General features: G+C 47.1%; 1 protein-coding gene across 1 annotated transcript; it reads right to left on the bottom strand.

Moving 5' to 3' along the window:
* Positions 1-1,121: 1,121 nt before the first annotated feature.
* Positions 1,122-26,152, bottom strand: LOC117014631 (major histocompatibility complex class I-related gene protein). The gene is given in 9 exon segments (XM_033092718.1): positions 1,122-5,098; positions 6,270-6,374; positions 7,084-7,275; positions 10,744-10,876; positions 10,878-11,020; positions 11,647-11,730; positions 11,733-11,891; positions 21,767-21,837; positions 26,148-26,152. Coding segments are annotated over 9 exon segments (933 nt in total). The 3' UTR covers positions 1,122-5,057.
* Positions 26,153-26,524: the final 372 nt, after the last annotated feature.

Here is a 26,524-nt window from a genome sequence, read left to right as displayed (position 1 = left end):
AGGAACAGAGATAATATATGTAAAGTGCCCGGTTCATAGTAAGCACTCACTAAATGGGAGCTGTGATTATGTGGGACACGAAGAATAAGTCCCTGGAAACACACACACACACACACACACACACACGCCTCTCATTTAATTCCTACACTAACTCTAGGAGACAGATAGTTACAAACCTGTTTTTATAAAACCAAGGCTAAGAAGTTAAATAACTTAAGATCATCCTGATACTAAGTGAAGAAGATGGATTCAAACTGTGTCCTTCCAGCGTTTACAGTCTAGCCAGAGGGATAAGCGGTGCAGAAACACATACACTCCAACACCGTAGCCAAGTGGCAATTGAACAGCAAGCAGAGCCAAAAAGCATTTACAGGTTTAGAGAGGGCGTTCATTCTGAGGATTGGCCGGCTGGGGAAGGCAAAGGAAATAAGAGCACTAGAACTTACTCTGTCTCGCTGAATATCCTTGAGTCCCTAGATGTCACCATCAGCTTGTTGGGGGCGATCGGATGGCTCAGTTGGTTAGAGCGCGAGCTCTGAACAACAAGGTGGCCAGTTCGATTCCCACATGGGCCACTGAGTCGCGCCCTCCACAACTAGACTGAAGACAACGAGCTGCCGCTGAGCTTCCTGAGGGGCGGCCGGATGGCTCAGTTGGTTAGAGCGCGAGCTCTCAACACCAAGGTTGCCGGTTCAATTCCCACATGGGATGGTGGGCTGCGCCCCCTGCAACTAAAGATTGAAAACGGCAACTGGACTTGGAGCTGAGCTTCGCCCTCCACAACTAGATTGAAGGACAATGACTTGGAGCTGATGGGCCCTGGAGAAACATTCACTATTCCCCAATATTCCCCAATAACATTTATAAAACAAACAAACCAAATTAAAAAAAAAAAAATCCAAATGCTTGTTGGTCCTGGAAGCCCAGCCCAGCAGCTGTGGGGATGGAGGCAGCACTCAGCTCTCGCACTCCTCCCTCTCCCTCCTCCCTGCCATTAATGGGATATTTATATGCAGGTCCTCCCATTTCATTCTAATGTTTTATCCAACCTGTGTTGTTCAGCATTATCACAAAAGGTCACTGTCAGAGTTGTATTTCTTCTGTTAACACAAAACCCCGGGACTAGTTTATAGAAATACATTCTAAATTACCTGCCTTAAAATTATGTTCTACAATGGGAGCTTGGTAGGCTTACAGGCATATGTCTGGGCCATTTCTGCACTTGGTAATTTTCAAAATATCTCTCGGGCTCTCTTGCCTATACAGTCTGGCTCACAGTAGGTTATTTATTACTGAAAGTCACTTTGTCAATATGTGTGAGTATTGAGTGCCTCCTATATGCCAGGCACCAGAGTCTCAGGCCTCATGGAACACTCTATGAATGGCTGATTAACTAAAGAAGGCCGTAAGAATTTCATGTGAATACCACTCCCCATGGCAGATTATTAGCAAACTCTGTGTCTTTAATGACAATACAGTACATACAGTGACACACAGAGAAACTACTAATTCCTTGTGGCAGGGGACAATCCTTGAACATTCCATCATTGGGCCTACACACACGTCATTGTGTAGACTGATTCCAAGTCCACGACGCTGGACATATTTATCAATCTTTCAAATTTGATCTGAATTTCCGTTGCAAAGGCCTACACAGGGTTAGAGGAGCTTCCTTTTGTCTTCAACCCTCCTTGATCTCAGGGATCAATAACTAATTCAGTAAGGTGGAGGGCCGCCCAAATACTCAGCCTCAGGAGGTCACATCTGGTTGGGCAACTTCCTGTTGTGTGTAATCCACACATCATGTATTTGTAGCAGTTTTGTGAGTAAGAGACAGAGCACAGGCTTTCAGATCTTTTAAAGTACCTCAAGGGATTGTAGTCAGCAGCTGATGAGACGCCAAATGTTTTACTTTTTATTATCCCAGCCCTTCAAATTTCCCCAGAATTGTCACCTTTTAGAGTTTGTGTCTTCTTGATGTGTTCCCAGAATTCTTTATTTATGCTGTCATGTTGCTCAGAAAAAAAAATAGAGCTTTCACTCAGTTCAGGTAACAGATTCACCTTAGATCCACACCGACACCTTGAAAAGTTAAAAAAAAAAAAAAAGCACAAAGACTGCTTTAGCTTGAGGTCGAACGTCTCATTTCTTTCTTGGTTTCACTTCCTTTTCCATTCTGGTGGCTTCCCATTTTGGTCTGTAGCCTCCTGTTCCCTGCACTTATTTTCCATTTGAGAAGCTGTTTTCTCAGAAGTTGTTTTTCTCCTCCGTTGTTCCCACTCTCTGGACCTGTTTTGCTTCTTCAGAGGTCTGGCTGCTGCCACGGCACTTGCCTCAGCCCCGGTCTCGGCTTGCCAGTGCCTCAGCCCCGGTCTCGGCTTGCCAGGGCTTCAGGCCAACCCAGCCTTCCAGCTGCCGCTCAGTCCCTCAGCTCCAACTGCCCAGCTCCAACCAGCTCAGAACCTTCTGGTCCCAAACATTCTCTCACACCCAATCCCTGCCAAGGGACAAATGTAGAAGCTCCTGCCTGATGGGTTCAGCTAACACTGAATTAAGGGAAGAAGGAAGGGGGGAAGGGGTGGGGAGGAAACACATACATGATCAGGGCTCCTTAGAAGCAGCAGTTTCACATATTTCCTAGGTCATTAACAAGAATTGATGAAATTTGTATTTCAAGACCTTTCATGAACTAAATACCCAAATGATGACAGAAGGGAAAAATCAAGATTATATAACAGCGCTATAGGCCTTAAGAATAAAAAGACAGATACTAGGTTTCAGATATTTGGGCCCCCAACATGTCTGAGAACTCATTTCTCAGCACGTCTTCTCACAGCCTTCAAGAAAAACGGTGCCTCTTGTAAGGATCTCTGAATTTTGTCCCTGTCCCTCGTGTGTGTGTGTGTGTGTGTGTGTGTGTGTGTGTGTGTGTGTGGTGGGGGGGGAGTGTAGTTAGAAAGTTTGGGATCCCTAATTTCACAAACACGGCAATGACAAGATAAAGTATTAAATAAAGAATGTTAATGCTACAGAAACCTTTGAAAAATTCAGACAAGTCCTTGGGGTGTTCATCCTGGGCCCCTGGAATGTCATATGATCCTGAATGGGATATTTCCCCTCTATGATTTCAGCTGTAAGATGACACTGTTCTTTTCACCAGTACATGAGGAGTAGCTAATTAAAATACTGTACTGGTTCATTCAAGAAGTATTTACCGGGTTCCTACTACATACAAGGCATTGTGCAAACAGACTGTGTAATATGACATAAAAATTTAAAAATAGATCGCCATAAATAAACTCCATGATAGGATTATGTAAAACCTTTCAGATAATTTTAGCTGTTTGGATATACAAACAGGGCTTCTAGTTCTATCGTTTTGAATGAGCTGTCCTGTTTTTTTCCCCACTATCACCCCACCCTTCCAAATCAATTCATTCATCTTAGTCTATAGCCAATTTCCATCTATGTTCTAATGGTATGACCAGACCTACCATGTAACGTTGTGCCCTGCACACCGAGGGGGCAAACGGGGCAGCAATCTACTTGCTGGCTAAGTCATGTGACCTGACCTAAGTCAGCGGCCCCCTAGAAGAAGGGAACAATTTTCTAATTTGCACAAATGTCCCATCTTGGTGAGCTGTGGCCCTGCTCGTGTCCTCAGTTGGTTCACAAGCCAGAAATAGAATACATGGACAGAGATTATTGTAATCAAACAAGATTTACAACAAAGGTACATTTAATGCCATATATGGTGTTTCTTGCTATGTGGTAAGTCATTCCTGGAAGTGGCCATATTTGGTGTTCGTTTAACTCAGCCAAGCCAACTGTGGGGAAGCAAAAAGGAAACTTGTTGGGGAAGGAGACCACAGTGAAAGCCTTGTTGAGTTGCCCTGGAATCACAACATGGACTCCCCTCGGTCTGAGTGTTTCCAGAAATTTTATGTCCAGGAGAGTCTAAGGTCCTGGGTCTAAACTCATATTTAACTTAGGGAAGACAGCACGCGCCCTCTGGCACGATGCGACCTTCTTATAGAGAATCAAAAATGGCAGGCAAACAAGAGGTAAATGACAGCAAAAATTTTAGGGGGAGGAGAGTGAGGAGGATCGAGGGGGTGTTAACTCTCACAGTGGGGCTTTTATTTACTCCTAGTGCAAACGTGCAGAGCATAAGCATAGGTAGAAGGACCCATCTACAATGAGCAGTAGAGGAAGAACAGAAATTAGAATTGAACCCTCTTCTGAGCCATAAACATACTACCATTTTTATATTAAAAGATTGCACTTGGGTCTAGATTTCTCTAGTTCCACTGGAGGTGATAATATGCCTGGTACTTATTGTTCTTACTTTCCCACAAAAGACAGAAAGAATGAGATCACTTCCACAGATCCACCCAGGCATATTTCCAAGATTCCAAGCTACAGGCAGAGATGCCCTTAGAAGAGGGCACTCAGGTTTTCTCTCAGGCCAGAAAATATGTAAAATAATCTGGCCATTCACAGGCCATTGTAGAAACTTGATGGTAACTCTCATGGGTGGTCCAACCCTGTTTGTAGGGTCACCGTTATGGCTCCTACGATCGTCAAAGCTCTTGCATAATAAACATTCTCATGAAAGATGCAAAAGGCCATTTTATGATGTAGTGAGGTGTCCTTCACAGGTAGAACTCAAGTGGTGGCTGGGTGCTCAAGTCAAAGGCGCTGGAGAAGACATTTCCTGCACTCGATTGGAAGCTTCCTTCCAGCTCGGAGGTTATCTATTTATTTGTAAGTCATCGTTGACGATGGGACGGAGGGTAGTTATGTCATGAGACAAGCTATACTCAGAGCCAAATGTGGTACAGGGGTCCATCAAAGGAGCTTGACAGCCAACAGTCTTTTTGAAACCAGAGAACAAAGAAAACTTTGTGCATTTTGCCATAAATGCTCAATCCTGTAACATCCAGGTCTGTTGTGGGTGTGGCACAACTTTGAGCCCTGAACTGGAGTCCACAGGGGCCAGAGGAGACCACGGTTCCCAGCCAGAGGAATGACAACTGGACAAGAGCTATCTCCAATCATTGATCTGGGGTAGGAAGGTAGATGACTCCTTTTTGCTCTGAAAGGAAGACTTTTTAGTCAGATACGTGCATTTTTCCTTATCGCTCAAAAAAAAAAAAAAAAGATTACGAAATGTTCAGCAAAATCTAAGAAGCTGGCACTGACACTTTTAGTCTGCTTTGTCGAGATTCTCTCGGTACCCGACAAATTTTAATTCAAATTCACAAACTCCACAAGATAAAAAGCAGAAACTCACAGTGCGTATCGTTCTTGAGAGAGAGAGGAGTGGTAGCAGCTCTCATTTATTGCCTTGGGATTAGTGCTGTATTTTATAAAGAAAACATCAGAATGACCGACTAATTCGCTGAGTTGATGTTCTATGAAAGGGGCTGGTTGTACCTTGATCTAATAACATGCTTTATACCGTATCACTTGAATTGGGGTTGAAGTCTGTGGTGATGAAGCAGCACCAAGCCCCCGGCCCCCACTGGGTTCACACCCGTGTTCTAGGTCCCATCAATATTAGGCTGTGATCAACTTGAGCACCTCCTGAATCCAGCGGGGGAATGACCGCACAAGACAGCAGGGATCCCGTCTGCCTTTTGCATTGCTACATCCCGGAGTCCAGTACAGAGCCTGGAACATAGTAGGTACTTCATACATATGTAGAGAATGAATGAATTTTCCCCCCAAGGTATCAAGACCCTATATCTCTCCCATTTCTCCTTCCCCTGAGTCTTATTTTCCATGTCGACTCTTCAACATTTCACGTATTAAAAGATGAATTTAGAAGGAAAATCTGAAAGATGATTGGGGCAGAAAAATGTTTGTCAAATGGGAAAACTTACTGCCATCTCAAAACAAAGGGCAAAACAAAAAGTCAATAGTAATGAATAATAAAGATCTAGTTTGGAAAAAGACAAATCAAGATCACTCTGTCTTCTCTGACCCAGCTTCTAGGAGGACAGTTCACCTGGACAGGAGGTGAACTCCTCTCTTGATGTCAAGCATCACATCACCTATGAAACAGACCACTCTCCTTGCAAGCGTTACCCCGGTGTGTGTTCCCTGTGTGGCAGGAGAGGTGTTCCAAGCCCTTCTGTGATCACAGAGTGAGGCCCATCCCATTCCCACATGGAGCTTGGAGTGGCAGGTGCAGAAAAGAAAGCTTGTGGAGCTGTAGGAGCGACAGTCTGTGGCCCCCTCGGACCCTTCCACGTGCCTCTCACCTTGGGGCCTTCTTCTCCAGGCTCGGATGCCCACTCCATCCAGGGCAATCACAAGGACAATGGACCCAAGAACAGCTTTCATCAGCAGAGGGACAGCTCCTGACTCTGAAAGCAAGCACAGGAGGAAAAATCCACAGGTCCTCCTCCTCTTCTACATTAACTTTTGGGGGCTTTTGTTGCTGAGATCATCAGGAAGCCAACACCATTTTCTTCCTCTTGTTTCTCACTTCACAGCCCCATTCGGGCAATAATCTAAAACAGGGACAGCAGTTCTCAAAGTGGAGCCTGAATGCCCCCGGGGTCCTCAAGACTCTCAGAGGGTCCTTGAGGTGTATGTCACGATTCCCTCCCCCGCCCTTTTCTTTAAAAATCTCAACCGCTCACCTGTGCACAGGGGAGCTTTCTAGAGGCTACATGACGACATCATTGCTCTGATGGTGACTGGAATCGGGGCTTGTGTTTTCTTAACTTTAAAAAATTAAAAAGAAATTTTTAATTTGCAATCCAGTAAATAGCAACAGATATAGCCCACATAAACAAAAGCTCTTTGGGGGTCTTCAATAATTTTTATGAGCATAAAAGTTTTTATGAGTATAAAGGAGTCCCAAGACCAAAAAGGGACAGAACCTCTGATTTCAAAGACCGGTTCTAACACACACCGTGATCCCTGCCTGCCACTTACCCCCCTTTCTCAATCTCAGCGCCCAGACAGCCCCAACCTGGTTCTTACCCTGGGGGACTTGGAGAACCATTTGGACGTCACAGTGCTCCACGTGACAGGAGTAAAGGTCACTGCTCTGAGTCTCCTGCTCACCTGATACCCATGTCTGATAGGTCCCGTCCCCACTGGGAAGAATGTCTCCATAATCCATTTCTTGGAGGACTGCTTCACCGTTTCTCATGCAGATCATGGAAATTTCGGGAGGACAAAAGCCATAAGCTGTGCAGAAAAGAGTTGTAATCCCTGGAAAAGTCTCTTTGCGACTTACTCTGACCAGTGGGGGCTCTAGGAAACAGAATATAAAGTTAAATAGAAACATCTTATGTACTGAGCATATAAATATTAGAACTTGATGACTGGGTTTCCCAGTTAATTTTCTTCATTGCGGGAAACATCTGAAACAAGAATGGCCCAGCACCCAGGCTCATCAACAACAAACTTATTTATTATGTACTTCCTGCTAGGGCAGTGTGCTGGAGAATAATGAATGTGCAGTGGAGCCATGTAACTGAGCTACATAACATGTAAGTGACTCTTTATGAGAAGTAATTCAGCAAAAGATTGGAGATCAGAACTCACCACTCCCTTTTCCGATTCTGTGCTAGTGCAAACAGATATCAAGCCATTGCAGCTCAGCTTTGGTTCTGAATGGCCTCGTGTACTCAGGCTGGTACTCTGGTGATTGCTGTTTGTCTCAATGTTTTTGTCTCCTCCCTCCCCCACGTTCATCCGAACCCCCAAAGGCGATGACGTTAGGAGGTGGGGCCTTTGGGAAGTGCTTAACTCATGAGGGCAGAACCCTCAAAAATGGGATTAGCGCCTTATAAAAGAGGATCCAGAGAAATCCCTGGCCCCCGTCCACCCTGTGAGGACGCAGCAAGAAGTCCGCGGTCTGCAATCCGGAACAGAGCCTGCATCTGACCAGCCCTCATGCTGGTACCCCGATCCTGGAGTTTTAGCCTCCAGAACTACAAGAAACAAGTTTCTGTTGTTTGTTCGTACCCAGTCTGTGGTATTTTGTTGTAGCCGCCCGAAGGGACTGAGATAGCGATTGTCATCAGACAACAATATATGTGATGGTTACGTTGAAAGGGCTCTAGAGATTCGTATCAGCGATGGGCGCGCACAGTGACGACAGGGAATTGTCCACGGTGGCCTTGCTCCCACGTGGCCATTCTGCGCATTCCCCACGTGGTGCTGACCTGCTGACACGGGGTCATATCCAAACGTGAGCCACACAGAGCCTAATGTCATGCCCGGGGGGCTGCTTCCTGCAGCCTTTTCCCCCACTGTGCTGTCTGCCACCCCAATACAGGGAATAACCTACACCTCGACAATGCCTTCCTTTTCTGTTTCCTGAGGCATGACATTGAGAGGGAGAAAAAGGCTTTCCAACATTAAAAAGCACGTATAAATGCCACCAGGAGAGAGAGTCTGCCTATTGACAGATCCTTTCCTAGGAGCGGGTTTTGACCACGGGGTGGAGACCCCATTAGGACACTCATGGTAGAGAGAGAGGGGCTTGGAAGCGGAAGTCACACTTGCCACACTCTTCTCACACACCCCAGGTGCCCAGGCGTCCCTCTTCCCGTTTTTCCAAAGAGCTCCGCACCCCAGAGAGGATCAACAGGATTACTATTAACCCTCAAATCGCAATTCATCCCAATTCATCACATCTGTTTCCTAGTTCCCTACCTTCTCCCTAGTGCTGGATTCACCAAGAACAGCAGGCCAGGCAACTAGGGCTTCTCTGTTTGCAGCCAAAGACTATGCCACTCATCCAGATGAGAAGTGGAGACTCCCACGGCCCTTCTGCAGGCCTGACTGTCTCATGATGGAGGGTCCCATGCAACCCCAAGTTGGCCATAGACTTCACCTAGATCCTGAGCTGCCAGACATTCTTCAGTCTGGCAACACTAATAACATTAAATGTGAGAGCAGAGATCTACAGTATACACGGAGCTTGCATGTACATTATTTCACATCAGTTTCTGTGAGGTAGTCACATCACACCTGTTTATGTTACTCAAGGTCATTGTTTTGTTGGTCTAGCATCTGTTGGGCCCGTTTTTTTTTCTGATAACAAGAACCCGTTCTCCTGACAAACACATGCCAGGTATTGGAAAATTAGTCCATCCCACCCCAATAGGTGCTTCTGTTAAGAGGTACCAATCTTAATCCTGCCACCCAAACATAACCCAACTGTGTGCCCTGGTAATTCTCTCTTCACTAGCCCCCAGATATAGCCTCTGACCTTCTGAGCGGTGCTCTGTGCCCCAGGAGGCTGTGCCCTTCTGACCACCTCCAGGGCTCCCTTGCCCCCCGTTTCTGGCTGGGTCTGGCCTGTGGGTGGAGCATCCTCAGCAAAAACTCGTACAACTGGGGGAGAGAGTGGTTGGGGTCTTGTCCACCAGTCCCCCAGCCACTGCGGTCTGCCAGCAATTGTGTTTCTCCTAGGCCACAGCTCTTGATAGAAGGTTCTTCCCGGGTACCAGCCCTTGCTGGGCTCTGGTAACAGTAGTGCCTTCAGATCTAGGGGGTGTAATGGCTTCCTTCTGTTGCAAATCTCTAGGTATTTCACTATCCCTTACTGGTTTCCTCAACCCTTACTGTATCTCTGTAAATAATCTCGTTATTGAATTCTCCTCAGTTAAACCATTTTGAGTATGCCGTTTAGTTCTTGCCAGGACTCTGTTACCCATGGACAATGTTAGAAACTTATCCTGATGGTCACGATTAGTGCCAGAGGCGGCACATGATCCAATGGAGGCCAACCAGAGTCCTCCTGTGATAAAAAAATTTTTTGTAACTAGAGCTGGGAGAGAGAAGCCCATTCTTCTAGAATGGTGATGCTAGGAAGATTTGAGATTTGTGTTGGCTGCCACGTCCTCACCTGGGAGAAAGCCATTCAAATCTTGGTTTTAATTCCTCAGGTCCCCACACTGCCCTGATTCTTGCCTTTTAAACAGCTCCCCTCTTTGTGTTTAAGCCAGTTTGAGTAGGTTTCTGTTACCCGCAACATTACAATTAAGATGGTTATTCAGCTAGTGAGTGGGAGAGTGAAGCTCAAACTCCAGTTACTGCCCCCAAAAGCTGACGCTCTTAGAGAGACACTCCATATTTATGACCGTGGGCCACATGCCTCCCAAGGGCCCCACAGCTCTGCAAAGTCCCGCCATTAAAGACCACTGCTGTGGGAAAGGCTCATTGGGCTAGCAGGTTCCCATGGCCCGATACACACATCATTCATTTGGAGTAAGATTATAAGTAAAAAGCTCTGTATTAACTAAAAGTTGACTGATTGAATCCTATCTTTACTGTGTAACAGGAGCTTTTTACTGAGAGAAATCTTATAAATCCTTTAGCAAAGACCTTCTGTTTGTTCTTTGTTAGGTCCAGATTTTCATGCATCCTGGTGTTGCAGGAGCCCTTACTTAGTAAACAACTTGTAAGAATTGTTCCACCACCCAAAGTATTTCCCAATCTGACAGATGGAAGGATTTGTGTCAATGGCTCCCCCAAAAGGAGGGGGCCCTGGAAGCAGTTCACTCTATCAAGACAAGTGGAATTCTTGAATCTTGTCAAGACACTGATAAAAAGGAGCGAGGGAAAGTTTTCACTGGGGGTGATAGACCACGATAGTCCAACGAACAAGGATTTCAGAATAGGGTGACCATAACCTAGAGTAGAGGAAGGTGTATAAAACCCAGGGTGCTGAGGGTGCGAGGACAAGGTGTTCTCCCTTCCCCTTACCTGTCCTTTGTAGGGTATCTTTCCCGCACTCCAGGAATCTCTTCAACCACGCGATGCACTCGTTTTCCAGCCATTTCTTCTGACACTGTAACTCATGCCGACTGGCTGTTCGCGCCCTCTTGGTGATGTGCGCCCACGTTGTCTACAGCCGTCCAGGAGAGTGCATCTTTATTGAAGATAACGAAATCCTGTCTGTCATTTGCACATTGCAGAAATCCCCTGCTGTTTCCATCCTTCAGCAACTCACAGCCAATCACCCTCTGATAAGTGTGAAACCCTGGGACACACGCACAGACCAGGGGTGTGGAGGTGGGTGCCCAGGTGATGTGACAGGAGCGTGGCTCTGCCCCAGAACAGAGCACCCCACAGGCCCACCAGGGCATCACCGTCTCCAGCAGCTTCCTGTGACGTCATCCCCTATCAACAAGCATTTGTGGCACACCGACTGCATGCCAAGGAACATAATTCCTGCCTTGCGGAGCTTTCCTATAATGGGAATGATTCCTTGATAAATTTTATAGCACAGTGGAGGACGGGGAGCTATGTAGGAACCAGAACTATCCCTGAAACAGTCAGTCTGATAAATCATGATGCATAAGCGAGCATCTCACCCCAGGAAGAGAGGCCCAGGACGGCCACATTAGATGGGACAGGAGAGATCCAGGTCAGAGCTTGAATGAATGAGAGCCCAATAGGGGTATGGGGAGCACAGGACAAAGGGCTCCTGGGGACAACACACAGTTTGGAAGCTGCACAGGGCAGATGGCAGGCACTGAACCCCCTCCACCAGATTGTCCGGGCTTTGCCAACGCCACCGAGAGCAACTGCTCCCATGTGCTGTCACCCAGGGACCGCTCTAGGGGTGGGGACGAGGGGGGGAAAGCCTGCTGCTGCGTTCATCACCTGAGTGATTGTCGTGCCTCTGCAGCTGCAACGTGTGCTGCCAGCCCCGCAGCAGCTGAGGGTACCTCTCCCAGCGGTCGGGGTGAGGTGCTCTGCCATCCACAGGGCCCGGGGCTCCTTCAGCTGAGAGACGCTGTCGTATGTGGTGATGGGAGGAGAGTCCACATACCCCACGGAAATAAATTCAGGGATCCCATGGCCAGGATCTGAAACGCCCAGGCGAAAATATCTCAGAGAGTGAGTCCCTGGGAGGGAGGCAAAGAAGAAGGATCAGAGTCACAGACCATCTTCACCCCTGCGCTGCCCTCCATTTCATCCCCACACCGGTGCTCAGCTACATCCATCCCTCCTGGGCCCCAGCTGCGGCTTCCTCTTACAGAATCGGAACCCTAGGAGCTAGGGGCTGGAAAGGACTGGAGAGCTCTAGCCTAAGACGTGGAGCCTTTTTTGTTCAGGTTGGAAAACCTTAGGATGAAATTTTACAGGTAACCTCAACTTGTATGTGAAGAAGGAAGCGCTGCTCTGGTCTGCGGGGGGAAGGGCCCAGAATCACTCACTGGGCCTCCGGGTTTGCAAACACTGATAACCCAACTCCCCGTTTTACCAGTGAGGGCTCTGGGTGGATAAATAAGGGCCCCCTCCCCACCCCTATGTGTGTGTACGTGCACACACACACACACACACACACACCAGGTCAGTCAGAGGGAGAATCCACATAAGAATTCAGGCCTTCTGAGAAAAACACCTTTTCAAAGCGCAGTTCTTTTCCTATTATGCCAAACCTCCTCTGCCACCTGGCTTCCTATGCTTTTCTCTACCTTTTATTCTGGCCAGTTATCACTATGAGAATTGTGGTGGTTACTAAGTGTCAGAAGGAAGCTAACGTGAAACAAGCCTGTTTGGCCCTCCCTGCCACTTCCACATTGAACTTTTCTCAGCTCATCCAAGAAGCTGGCGGTCTGGTGGAGACAGACAGGGCAGGTTCAAAACCGTGTGATGGGTGTCCTGATGGGGGTGAGTGTGGCCCTCGGGAAGACTTTCCAGAGAAGAGATGTCTTAGGGGAGATCTCAGGGACAGGTAGGAGGTGAGCAGGCCAAGGGGCTGAGTGGGGACATAGGAAGGGGAGTGGTGGCAGCCAAACAGAAACCATGTGTGCAGCAGGAGGCATAAGAGAGCGCAGCATGCTGGGAACCGGTGGCCTAGGAGGGCGGGAGCACACTGAGTGTCACAGAGGAGATGGGGAGACGTGACACCCGAGAGGGAAGCAGAGCCCGGCTGAGAAGGCCAGGCCCCACACCGTGCCAAAGGGCTGGCAGGGAGACGTCGTGCTGCAGCAGCGGCTTCCTGCCCGACTGCTCACTGCGCTCGGCAAACGCCCGTCCCGCGCTCTCTGTCCTGTTACCCGCTGCTATCCTGACCCATCGAAGTCCTTCCCAGTCATCAAACCCTGTCTCCAAAGACACTCCCAGGACCAGCCCTGACATGTGTGTGGCCAGTCAAGAAGACAAAGGATTCAAACATGTAAAAGGAATAAACCGAGCTAACAAACTGTTACCTATGTTCTATCCTTCTACCTTGACAAACAGTCCTTCATACGACCTCGAAGGCCAAGTTCAAATGTACAAATCTCAGACTTTGTGACATGCTGAACGTGAATCGGGTGGCACAGACAACACTGTCCCCCGCTGTTCATCCCCTGGCCGTGGGCCGAAGACCCACCCGCTTCTTTGCCCACCCCTGGCTCCATCCAGTCCTGCCAAGGGCCTGTGCCCACATGAGACAGCCCTGGTCTCTCATCCAAGCTCCATCCACAAACACTGCCCCTTGCTGCCGCCCCCGCCCCCACCTCCTCGGGCCTAGCCGAGCGTGGCTCATCCTTAGGAAGGTGGAGCAAAGGAAGAGGCCTTCGTAAACCCCAGCAGCCCCGAGTTATCTGGGCAGCGAGTGCCAGTCTCAGGGTGAGCACCTTGCCGGCCCCATGGACTCCTCACTCAGTGAAGCATGTGTGTAAGTGGGTCAGAGCAGGGCCCTCTAAAGTGAGGGTCCACGGCCATGTCCGGGGCTCCTTGGGCCGGTCTAAGGGCTGTACTAGTCATCACAGCCCCAAAGTCGTGCCGGACTGCCCAGCCCAATGTCCCAGCTATGAACTCCGCAGCACTCGATCTTCCCACGTGGCCCGTGTCACTGCAGAGAACCCTGGACGGGTGTCAGGCTCCCATTCCCCAGGCTGAATACCACTTACTGATGTTCCCTCCTTCCTCTGCATTTATAAATATGTTTATCACACTTGTAAAAATCAGCTCACAAAATAGTTGCTTCAGCTTTTGTGCATACAAGTCTGTCTATCTTTTTCTTTTCTCGGGACCCATCTCTGAAAGAATTCGTAACGTGCAGACACTGTCTGTTAGACCTGACCACGCCAAGTCCAGGTACCCTCACCTTGACCACTAGGGGAGACAGGGTCCTTTGAGACGGAACCAGGCCTGCGGAGCCCCCTTTCACCCGATCCCACCAGTTCTGTGAAAGCAGAACTTTTCTCCCTTTGCTCCCCACTCCTCTAGCTGGGGTGGGAGCAGCTCGGCAGGGTGCAGAGGAGGCACCCCAGCCTCCTGGGCCCCTCCCGGAGGTGGTGTCCTGCATGTCAGCTGCAGCTCTGGGCAAGATGGATGCTGGTCTTCCCCAGGCCTGGGCAGAGCATCAGGTCCCCAAGGCGCCTCTGCACTGCTTTGACCTTTTACCTCCCCGTTTCCCTTCCTGGTGGGGTGGGGCCACGGGTGAGGAGGCGACACAGTGGAAGCTTCTGAGGTTGGGCATCTCACCACACAGATGCTGGGTCTTCTGACAGGAGCCAGGATTGAAGCACAAGCACAAGTTCTAGCCCCAAATCAAGAGGTACCACATTCTGCCTTCTAGTCTCTTCAGCTTTATTACCTTCTTCTTCTGCATCCTAAGGCACTGAGGAACTGGGACGTAACTTTCTTCCTTTGTATTTCCTGCAAGGCCTAGCACAGGGAACTTGGCACGTGGTAGGACCTTTATAAATATTTGTGAATTAAATTATTGGCAAAACATTTCATTTCTCTGCTTTGAAATAATGAAATAAGCAAGCTGAAATGAGTGCGAAGCTAACCTGGAACGTAAACTTTAAAAAGTACTTTTCCTAGAGGGCAGCCTGGTGAATGGAGAGCAGAGCTGAAATCTGAGTTACATGAAGTCTGGAGTCTGCAAAAGGGGTACGTGCTTGAATCTGTAATCGACTTTGAAGCAATCCGATTTCTCCACACCTGGAAAGGTTTTTGCGGCTACACTGCAGGTGAGCAACTGTTTAAAGATGGAGGCAAAAGGAAGAACAAGTCACGAACATCGGTTCTCACACTTTCTTCGCATCCAGTTGTATATTCAACAAACATGTGAGCGTCTCCCCTGTGCCAGGCTCTGTTCTAAACCCTGAGCACACAATGGACGAAGCAGATAAAATATCTGCCCTATGGAGCCTACACTCTGATGGGAGGGAGGGAGGAAGACAGACAATACAAAATAGACGAATTATATAACTTGTCTTTTAAACAGGGCAATGGAGAAAAATAAAGCTACAAAGAGGACTAAACAATACAATTTTAAGCAGCCCTGGTTACGGGAGGCCTCCCCAAGAAGGTGACTTCTGAACAAGTACCTGTAGGGAGTGAGGGAGCCAGGCAGGTATCTGGGTACAGCAGTCCAGGCAGAGGGGACTGCGCAAAGGTCCTGAGGAAAGGATATGCCTGGCATGTTCCAGGAGCAGCAAGAAGGCCTGTGGCTGGAGTGGAGGGAGTGAGGGGAAAAGAAATAGGTAGGGCTTGCTTTCACAGTTATTCATAGAGAAAAAACTCAGAGAAATCAAATTCCAGGCAAAGAATGCGAGAGAAGGAAGAAGGAATTTTCAAAAAAGAGACTGTGTTACTGGGCTAAGTTGGGTTGGTATAGAACTTCCCTTGGAATCTGGGGTTCCTGTTTTGGCATCAGGGGACTACATGCCTAGTAGATGCCAAAAAGTTAAAAAAAAAAAAAAGGTTAACAACTTGGGGCGTTATCGCTCAACGGGAGGATTTATTCTAAGTATCACTGACATTATTGCCACACACAGTAAATATTTACCATTCTCGTAATCTCGCTTTCTTATGAAAATTTCACTTCACAAAAATCTGCATTATCCCAAGTTACAAGAGGTAAATAGAGAAAAATACGGTCTGTTGCCAATGGTGTCCCAGTCCAGGCGACTGTCCTTTCCTTCAACCTCAGTCTCGTCGAATTCCTGGTTTCGGAGCAGTGCTCCACCGGCCGGCCCTGACTTCCCAGGCTGCTCGGCCCCCGAAGGCTGCCTCCATCTGCCGGTCACCTGCCCGTCCACCCCTCATGCAGCTGCGGCCTGGCTCTGCTCCAGGACGTCACAGCCCTCTCCTCTTTGTTTGCCTTGGGCCCAGTTACCCATCTGGTGTGTCCACAGGTATGAGTCACGCTTGCTCCTTAGTTGGGCTTCCAAAACACGACGTCAGCTGTGATGGGAGGTTGGTGGACAGAAGTTAAGTCAGTAACTCAGAACAGAAAAGACACGGGAACGTCTGTGATCCTCTTTTGCTCACGGTACGTTAGGCCTTGTGATCGTGTATACCCTCTGGATATACTGCCCGGATGATCAGATGTCCAGTACAACTACAAAGGTTTCTAGGGAAAGGCGTCACTGGAAAAGACTTCTATCTCGTCATTTTTGATCTACGAAAATGGCAATTTCACATGCTTCAATCTAAGAATCTTCTGAGCCTTTCTTCTTGCTCCAATAATGATGAAATTGGATTTCTCTCTTCCTTTCCATGAACAGGTGATCAGCATCGAACCACTTATTGAACTGAAATCGACATTTTAGAATTCGGTTTTCTGTCCAGGCCAGTCAAGCTGCTCCTCAGAGAGCATTCACTGGCCTGTCCCAATAATCTGGGACAGCCATTGCTGGGAAGCCTGAGCACCACAACCAAATCACTTAGACCAGAGGCAGTGGCTACGTGATGTCCTAACTCATGTTCCCTTTAAACTGTAGATTAACTAGTTGGCCATTTTTACAAAAGGCAGTGAAAATCGCTGGTTACAAAATAATTGGTAAAGCGTTTTCAGGCACTTCTGCATGGGGGCAATTTTTATTTATTGGTATCTACCATGTACAAGGAATTGTGAGGCAATGTCAGGAAGAGAAATACAAATCAGACACCAGTTCTTCCCTCCAGGAACTTAGAGTATTATAGGAGAACTAAAGCACATAACATCAGTAAATATGGTGCAGTGACACATGGCAGCAAGCAGTAAGTGCCACCAAAGCGGTGCCAGCTCCAGCAGCTGAGAGGAGAGAGAGCCTGCTCTCACGTGAAGCAATCCGGAAATGCTCCAAGGAGGAGGTGACAAAGCTTCCATGAAGCTGGGCCTTCCATGAGCTACGAAAGGGAGCAGGGTCATGATCATTCCCCTGAGAGCTCGCTTATTCACTGAGCACATACCGTGTGTTAGGCACCAGGTGAAGCCTTTGATAAACAGGAGTTTCATATCCTCCTCATGGCAACCCTTTCAGGTGAATTTTAAAATTCCCATTTCACGGCCAGTAAATAGGTAGAGAGAGAGAGATTAAGAAAACTGCCCGAGACCATCCTTAGAATCCACAAGTGGAGGAGCTAGGAATCACACTCTGATCTCGCACATGGGAAGCCCCTCTGCCTTAGACTACCCAGTAGGTCCTCAGGCAGGGGCCCATCCCTGGCCCAGACTCTAGTAGGTTCAGGCTCTCTGCCCCATCCGTTGCTCTCTCCCGCCCCCTGGTGTCAAACATGACTCACTGTCCCCGATTCCCCAGTCCCTGGAGGCCCAGGCTCTAGACCTTCCCACCAAGTGGCTGTGAGACCTGATGGGATAACCAAGTCCTCCCAAGAAGCCTGATGCCTTTATGTAGTCAGAATGATAGTTCCTGGGAACTACTCTTTGGAATTTCAGGCATCATGGGAGTGAGGGGGAGTGGCGGATGGTGGTATTTTTAGTCAAGAGGACCCTTGGACACTTCCCCAACATGCAGTGATGTGGGTGGTTCTATGGGCAGCAAGGATGGCCAGTCCTTCTCCTAACAACCTTCTAACTACAGGAAATCACTGAGGGCCTCATAGTGCTGATGTGACAGTTGGACTTTTTAGTTACTCTTTTGAGGCTACCCTTTTGGGGATTACCAATGTCTCCTTTTGTATAAGTTGTATTCTTTTCTGAATTTCAGTAGGCACAGTCCTAGCTGCTAGGGATGCAGCAGTGAACACATCAAAGAACCCAGCCCTCTAGGCTAATTTCTAGAAGGAAGACTGACAATAGGTCCACACATAATTCAAGATCAGGGAATGATAAAGGCTGTGAAGAAAAAGCATGGAAAGAGATAGAGTGTGCAGAGGGCTGATCTTTTAGATAGACGGGCCAGGAAAGTCCTCTCTAAGCAGGTGGCATTTGTGCAGAGATGTGAATGAAGTGAGGAAGTGAGCCATGGGAGAAGAACCTTCCAGACAGAAAAGCAAGCCCAAGTCAAGGAGGGTGCAAGGTCCATGTGTTTGAGGAGTAGCAGGAGACCACTACAGGGCTATACAGGGCTTTAGAGAATGAATGAATGAGCTCTGGCATTCTTTTTTTCCCCTTAGTACTCTCTGTATACAATGATGACCATATATCTCATGTTTCCCAGAAGAATGTTTAAATTTTGTGAATTTTATTGTTTTTAAATGATTCATTGAAGTTGTAAAAAAATGTGACTTGAAACATACATTCTTGAAAGGTTTTCCACAATAAATATCAATTTGGGACATCAGAAAGAATGTCCTTTGTCATGTGTTTCAATTTGCGTTTCATAAAACAAGTGTCTAAAGAGCCATGCATTTGATCCCGTGTTTCCCTGAAAATAAGACCTAGCTGGACAATCAGCTCTAATGCATCTTTTGGAGCAAAAATTAATTATAAGACCCGGTCTTATTTTACTGTAAGTATTTTATTTTACTTATAGTAAAATAAGACCGGGTCTTATAATGTAATTAATATAATTTAATATAATATAATACAATACTGGGTCATATTAATTTTTGCTCCAAAAGACGCATTAGAGCTGATTGTCCGGCCTAGGTCTTATTTTCGGGGAAACAGGGCCTTAAACTCAGGTCCCCTCCCCCAGGTTCTTGGCAATCCTCTGGCATAAGAGGATGGTTAAAGTCAATGGATTTTAGTGAGAATAAATAGTATTCCAACCAGTCAGAAGAAAATCTACGAATTATTTGAATTTCTCAGATTTAGATAGATTCAATGTCAACCAAGAAGAAGAGGGCCTTCGGGGAGTAAAACATTGTCTTGGAGAAATTTCTGCTGCATGTACCTTGGCAACAGCTCCATGGAAACAGACTGAAGTCTAAAAAAGTCTATAGCGAATGCCCATATTTTCTCATGTTAACTCTTTGAACTCAAGGTCATTTCTAAACCGATAATCTGGAAGTCTGTCTTTTAACACTAGCTTGGTTGTCAATTTCGGGGGCTGATCCACCATCAGTCTTTGTTTGTGAAGGACTCCTGCCTTCGTGAAGCAGAGTGATACAGCAGATTCCTACCTCCATAGAATTATGAATAATAGCAAAAAACTGACCTTGGTTATTTCACGATTAAACACACAAAACCACATGTGGCTATGAAAGAGAGAGCCTATGCACGGCCCTCGCCTATTTACACCCACCCACACCACCAAGTACGTTTCATACAGGCTGAAATGAAGAACAGGATGAGGTGTAAAGCATGAAACATCTTTTTTTTTCTCTCGCACAAATTCTGCAACTACAGTAAACCACAGCTGCAAATCTGTAGTCATTAGTACTGCCTAAGTAAGTTCTCTATGGCTCACAGTCAGATAACTTCAATTTCTTAGGAACATTACCTTTGAACATAAATTCCCTCAGGAGGCATTGATTAAGTGCCAATAGGTCACTAGATAGTGCTGGGGAAATGCAGAAGAGGAAAATGAAGAGATCTCTCCCTGGCTTTCAGGAGAGCCTTGAAGGAAAGATTTTTACAAATAGGAAATGAAAAAGCTGTGAACAGGAGCTAAGGGAGTACAAAGGAAGGAGCAGTCTGCTGCAGGTTATGGAGTCGACGAAAGCAACACACTGGAAGTGATATTGGAGTTATCTTGACATCTCCTGGAGTTGTGACCCAAACACGCTGGTATCTCCTCCCTGCATTTCCACAACGAGAAGCTGCTACTGAGGGCCAGCGTGAGGCACAAATATCAAGCAGACGAAGTCTTTTTTCATAGCCCTGGCTCCCTTCTCTGTCAGCATCCCTCGGTGCTCAAGAATTCTCAGTCAGGGTCCTGGCAGGAAACAGCCTTCACTCCAGATGAGTCACATGAAGAGACCCGAAGAAGTGACTCCTTGCAGAGGCACAGGAAAGGTTAAGGGGAGCATGAGGCACCCAGAAGCTAGCAATGATGGGAAGCCATGACCACACCTAGGGTGGCAGAGATTAGAGCAGCAACTAGTGCTAAAGCCCAGTGGCAGCTGGAACCATAAAGATGGGGCTATTTAGGGAAACTATATTACAGAGGGACACGGCTACGACCAGAGACATTACAGAGAGAGGGAAAGGAGGAAGACGAAACACTCCAACCTCGTTTTCCTCCTTGCTCTCTGATCTCTCTCCTTTCAGTGTCTCCCACTGGGTAGAAATTAGCCTGCAAGAGGGACTGGGTGATGTAGTCTGTAGCAGTGGCAATCATCCTCCAGGGCACAAGACATGACAGAGAAAGAGGACATCTAAGGCGTCAAAAGGAGAGTAATCAACATAAAGTGACTTTTCCTACCCTTTATAGCTGACTGATCTTATTTCGCATCCTACCCATTATCAAAGTGCCCAGTGGCCACATCCAGAGGCACGGTGACATTGTCGGCAAGCCCTCGGCTGTGGCTGGAAGGCCGGTGTGTCCTTCAGACTCTGTTCGTTATGTGAGCTGAGCCGACCTCTCGGGGCTGGGTTTTCTGAGCCTGCCACACGGGTTCGTGAGACCATCACTTGAAAGATTATGTTTAAGGGACACCGTGTTTGTATTATTGGAGAGTTCTTTGAGGCTCAAACACAGGCGATATATAGATAAGCTTTTTACCTTCTGGAAAGATCACCTTTTCCTCCCTCCTCCCTTCCTCTTTCCATCATCTCTCTTAACCCTTGCTCCCAATCTCTCCTATTTCTGACTTAAATGGTGGGGCTTTTCTGGATTAAATTTCTGTAGAAGCAGGTCCAATGTCTGTCTTGTTCACTGTCATATGCTCCAAAGTGCCTGGCACGTGGTAGGCCATCCACCAACCTCTGTGTAAGGAATACACAGATGATTTGAAAGAGCTCCTCGCTGTCATTTGACGAGTCCCTGCCTACAGAGGTGGCTGAGATTGAGTTCTAGACACTGCCACCCCCCGAGTCCCCCACCGTAGCTGGAAGAGTGGTCGCGCAGAGAAGCCCGGTGCTTCCAGGCCATGGGCCTTCTCATGGTTTGGGGGCAACGGAAGGCACTGCTCCCCCCGTGCCACGGGCCCCTGCGCCACGAAGAACTTCTCCTCTGCTTAGCTGGTGTCTCCTCCATCCTCCGGTCCACGCGTCCAGAACCGCGCTTTTCTCTTCCCGGGATTTTTTGTTACTGGTCGGGCTTGTGGTGAGGAAGAAACACGTCGGACCCGGGGGTCGATGCCGCGGCGCAAGGCCCCCGAAACTCGTCGCGGGACTCACTGAGCTAGTGCAGCGCAGACACAGAGGTCAAAGCAAGGGTCTGAGCAGGAAAGAAGGGGGCGATGCTGAGAAGGACAGGGGGTTCCCAGGAGGTTCTTCCCAGCGTGGCTTCCGCCCTCTCAGAAGGTGGGTGACACACAGGGACCGCAGGGGGAACTGTGCAGCGAGTCCGCCGCTCCACCAAGTCCCGGGTTTAATAAACACACTTCTCCGCCCTGGCTCCGTCCACATGTCACCGCACGTTTCCGGAGGCCAAGCTCTGCCGCCTACGCCGCCTCAGCGGGGGCGTTCGGGGCAAAGGGAACTCGGGATACTCACGGGCAACGCTGTGCTTCACCGTTAACACAATAAGGAGACGTAACAGGAGCACCACCAGCCCCTCTAAAGTCCTTTCCTTTCAGATTCTTTTAACCAAAACACCGACAGATCCCTGCGGATCTTTCAAGAGCCTCGACTCCACCCGCTCCTCAGAGATTCGGCGACGGCGCGACGCTCAGGGCTCTCTCCCAATAAAATAGGAGCTGTGTGCGGTGTCAGCAGTTGCTAGGTAGAATAGAGAGAGACGAAAGTGCTGACTGGCCTTCAGGATAACTTCTAACCCATTGCTGTTTTCAGACACTGCTTGCTTTTTTTTTTTTTTTTTTTTTTTTGGTGTGCCTCTTGGCCCTGTTCCCAACCTTTTTTTTTTTTTAAAGCTATTATTAAATTATTTTTCAATTATAGTTGACATACAATACTATATTAGTTTCAGGTGGTCCTGTTCCCAACTTTTAAACATCTGTGGAGCAGAGCTATGCGCAAGGCGCAGGGAACACAAAGGTTAATCACCCCTGGTCCCTCACGGAGCTCAAAAGGAAAGAAGCCTTTGCTTCTTTCTCCCGGGGTGCACGAGAAAGATTCACACAAGGTTCCCAGGATTTGGAACTCCTTGCTCTGACTTCCTACGATAGTATAGTTCATATGACTGATGTGACGTGGCATCTATCGCTCTTAGACTGTCTTGTCATTTTTAGCTTAGGTCTATCCTCCAGCCCAATAAGCTCCAAAAATGTTTGTTGAATAAAGGAGAGCAAGTAAAAGGCCTAAACGAAGATTCCGAGAGGCAGACACTGGCTTGCTTAATTAGCAATCCCGGGGTCAAGCTGCGACTACACTGTCATTAGGAAGAGCATGACAAGTTGGGAAACAGTAGCTTAAGTTTGTCCAGGGAGCTGGAGGACAGGCCCAGACAAGAAAAAGGAAGTGGAGGTTAGTGGGAGAGATGAGTGGAGGCAAGGCCATGAGGAAGGCCTTGGTTCAGGGACCTAGGTTTGCATCACAAGGTCCTTATAAGAGGCAGGCAAAAGTGTCAGAATCAGGGAAGATGTGACCTTGGAAGCAAGGTGGGAGTCGTGCCATTGCTGGAAGGGAGCCAAGGAATGCAGACAGCCTCTAGAACAGGATGGAGAAGGAACAGCTTCTTCCCACAAGCATGCAACCCTGCCAACACTTTGATTTTAGCCTGTGAGACCCACTTTTGGACTTCTGACCTCCGAGCTATAAGAGAATAAATTTGTGTTGTTTAGGCCGCTAAGTTTGTGGTAATTTGTTATTGCAGCAATAAGAGACTTGTCACTTGTTGGGATTTCACAGTACTATTATCACATACACATAATCACCAGTAGTCCTCTTGAGCCATCCCAAGTAAACCTCTAATTTAAGAAAAGACAGTGGGTCTGCCATGTAACTTCAGTTCAAGCCTCCTCGCCCTGCCGTCTGAACTTTAAGTTAAATTCTAAAGCCTGCCCTATGGAGAAATTCTGGAGCCACTTCTGAAGGTTATGTATGTATGTTGCTCAGCACAATGTCTGCTACATACGTAGTAAGTAATTGTTAACAATCATTGTTACTGTTGTTATTCACTACTTCACCACCAGAGTGTGGTTGTTCCTTCCCTGCACACCAACAAATTCATAGAGATCGTAAAGAGCATAACTGTCCTCCTACCCTGGTTCAAATTCACTGTTTCGTCAAGAATTTCACTGAATTCCAATAACATATTTTAACTTTTAATACTTGCCAATATCCATTCATTTATACATTTCTAACTTGCCTGACTCTAAAATTAATCATTTAAAACTGCTAACTTTTGTTGTAGTTTCACATACGTGGCCACAACTTTCTCACTTCTCTTATTTTTTATTTTTATGTTTTTATTTTTTGTATTTCTGATGATCCAGGTAAACATTTCATTATGCTAAACTTTAAATACATTTCTTTTTTTCTATGTATAAAAATGAACAGAGTTGAAATGATATCATATATACAATTTTGTCTTGCAATCTTCCATACATGTCATTACATACTTCAAAATAACGTTTCTAATGACCATCAAATGGATTTTTCATAAACTCTTAATCACTTTCTAGTGTTGGATATATAAGTTGACTAGAATTCCTCCTTATTTTAAACCAGTGTGTAGAGGGTAAGGATAGAGGTGCTGGTAGCAACCAAGGAGAGGGAAGGAAACATAACCAGTGTGTGTGGGTCGGTGTGTGGATGGACACTTTCTGTAGCTGGGGCTGGGAAACGCAGACAGCCACGGCTGGATCAGTGGAAGCCAATGTGAGCGAATGTTTCCTGGAGTATTCCAGAGCACGCATATGTATTTCAGGGTTTTTAAAAGACTGAGATAATGATGAAGAGTATAATACCTAACGTCTATGCAACACTTTTCTCCCTTACTCAGTGTTATTTCAAAAAGGATGCAGGGTGAACTCAGCAACAACAAAATCTGAAACAACCCAATTAAAAAAAGAGCAAAAACTTCAATACATTTCTCCACAGAAGATATACAAATGTTCAATAAGCCCATGAAAAGATGCTTGCATTTTAACTATAGCTTCCTTGTTCCCGGGGCAGTGGAGGCCAATGTCTTGTTTGGGTTGAGAGAGGGTGAAGGAGGGTGACATTAAAGGGACACCCCATACCCTCCCACACACATTTCATATCTCAACCCTCCAGTATGTCTGTTGCTGGTACTTTTACAAATCCCTTATTATGAGAATTCTCCAAGCCTCTGTCCTCTATCTTCTATGCTTCTGCTTTGTTTCTGACCTCTCATTTGTGGTTTAACTAATAAGCTCATGGAATAGATAACCAGAGGGTATGCTACGCATTGAGGTAAAATAATATTCTCCCCTCCCTCCAGAAGCTTCTAGTTCAGTGAGAAAAACCAACGTGCTAGCAGCTAATTTACATCCACCCTCCATCTAATTCTCCTCCTGTGTTCTCTTTCCTGGTGATTGGGACTAACAACTACCTACGTACTTCCAACTCCAGAAAGGCCTGCAAGTCTTCCTCCCTCTGCTTTCAGCAACCCCCTAACACCCTGAACCAATCAGTCACCAAGTCCACTGACTTTGCCTTTAACGTATTCTCAAAAGCATCCCTCCTCTCCATCCTATTTGCCATGAGCCTATCTCAAGACACCCTCATCTCTCCTCCTCTAGACCATGACCTCCCAGTTGACCTCCCAGTCACCACAGTGTCTGTCTCAAATGCCAGTCTGACCCTGCCAATTCCCTCAGCTGCCATGATCTGTAGGAGAGTGTCTACAGTTCTTAACATCATAATCAAGGGCCCTGATCATCTGACCTTGTCAGACTCCAGCCTTAGCGCCTCTTGTCACCATCCTGTTCCTTACATGCCAGCATCACCCTCTGCCGTGGCTCCCCCACAGGCTGCAATGCAGTCTCCTGGCTGCCTCCAGTCATTGCTTAGAAACAACCCCCCCCAAATTGGTATCTTGTCTTTGTGTTTCTATGGCAACCTGTGCCCTTCTCTCATTGTGTGTAACTGCCTGTTTTTCTCACCGGTCTGAGAGTTCTTTCACAGTGAGGACCAAGGCTGTTCTTCTCTGTGTCTTCAGCACCTAGCACATAGTAAGAGCACACAGCGCGTGCCAGGCACTGTGCTAAGCACTTTTCACACATCAATTCATTGAATCCTCATGACACCCTATGCAAAAGGCATTATTATGGTGTCTACTTCAGGACAGTGAGAGAGGAAGCTCAAGACAGAACAGGAAGTAGCAGAATTGGGATTTGAACTCGGGCAATCTGGCTCCAAGTGTGGCTCGTAGTCACTATGCTGATCTGCCCCTCAATTTACATGTGTTTGTTGAAGGAATGAAAGATGATGATCCTTTTCCACCTTCCCATCTCAATATGTCCATAGCCAAATAAACAGTTCTCTCCCGATAGTTTCTTTTCCCCACTGGTCCTCCAGGTCTCCGAGAAGCCTGCACTTACACCTGTCTCCTCCCTAACCCCATTCAATCTCTCATGATGTCTAGGTGTTTTGTTTTGTTTTTCCTTGGAAACATCTGTCAGATTCATCCTGGTCTGGTCCTCATCCCTTCAGACCAGGTGAGCACAGCAGCTTCCGGACTGGTTTCCCTGATTTCACTACCTTACTCCGTTGGGGTCTTGGGCGTGTACCTGCATTTTCATTTAACCTTCATAACAGCCCATGAAGTAAATATTCTTCTTCACCTCTTATAGATGAGGAACTGAATAATAGAACCCTGGTTCAAACAGGGTTTGTCTGGCTCAAAGGACTCTTCCAACTCCAAAAAGATTGGTGACATTGGGCAAGTCACATAACCTCCAAGAGTCTGAATTCTCATTTGTAAAATGGGGATACGAACAGTAATTACCTCATTGTGCGAGCAACTGAGATGACAGCACAGTGCCTGACACACAGTAACTGCTCAGTGATTATCAGCAATTGAAATTAACAACTCACATAGCACATCTAGCATAAGAGTTGGCTAATTGTTCTGACCAAAATGCTTTGGGAAGAGTTCTTGAACCATAGCTGAGAGCAGGTTGCCATACTTGGCCCCTTCTTTGTCCCTCAAAGGTGCTCTCTCCTGGGAAGCACCATATGCCGTATGAAAAAATTACCTTACTAATTACTTGCAAAATACACAGCAAAAGAAAATACACGCCAGTCTGGTTAAAGGTGGACAGAACCTGGGGCTCTGCCCTGTCCAGGCTGTGTGACTACAGGAAATCTTGAAACCGTTCTGAA

Source organism: Rhinolophus ferrumequinum, chromosome 22, assembly GCF_004115265.2.
Source record: "Rhinolophus ferrumequinum isolate MPI-CBG mRhiFer1 chromosome 22, mRhiFer1_v1.p, whole genome shotgun sequence".
Classification (NCBI taxonomy): Eukaryota; Metazoa; Chordata; class Mammalia; order Chiroptera; family Rhinolophidae; genus Rhinolophus; species Rhinolophus ferrumequinum.
This window is presented reverse-complemented; position numbering and strand designations above follow the sequence as displayed.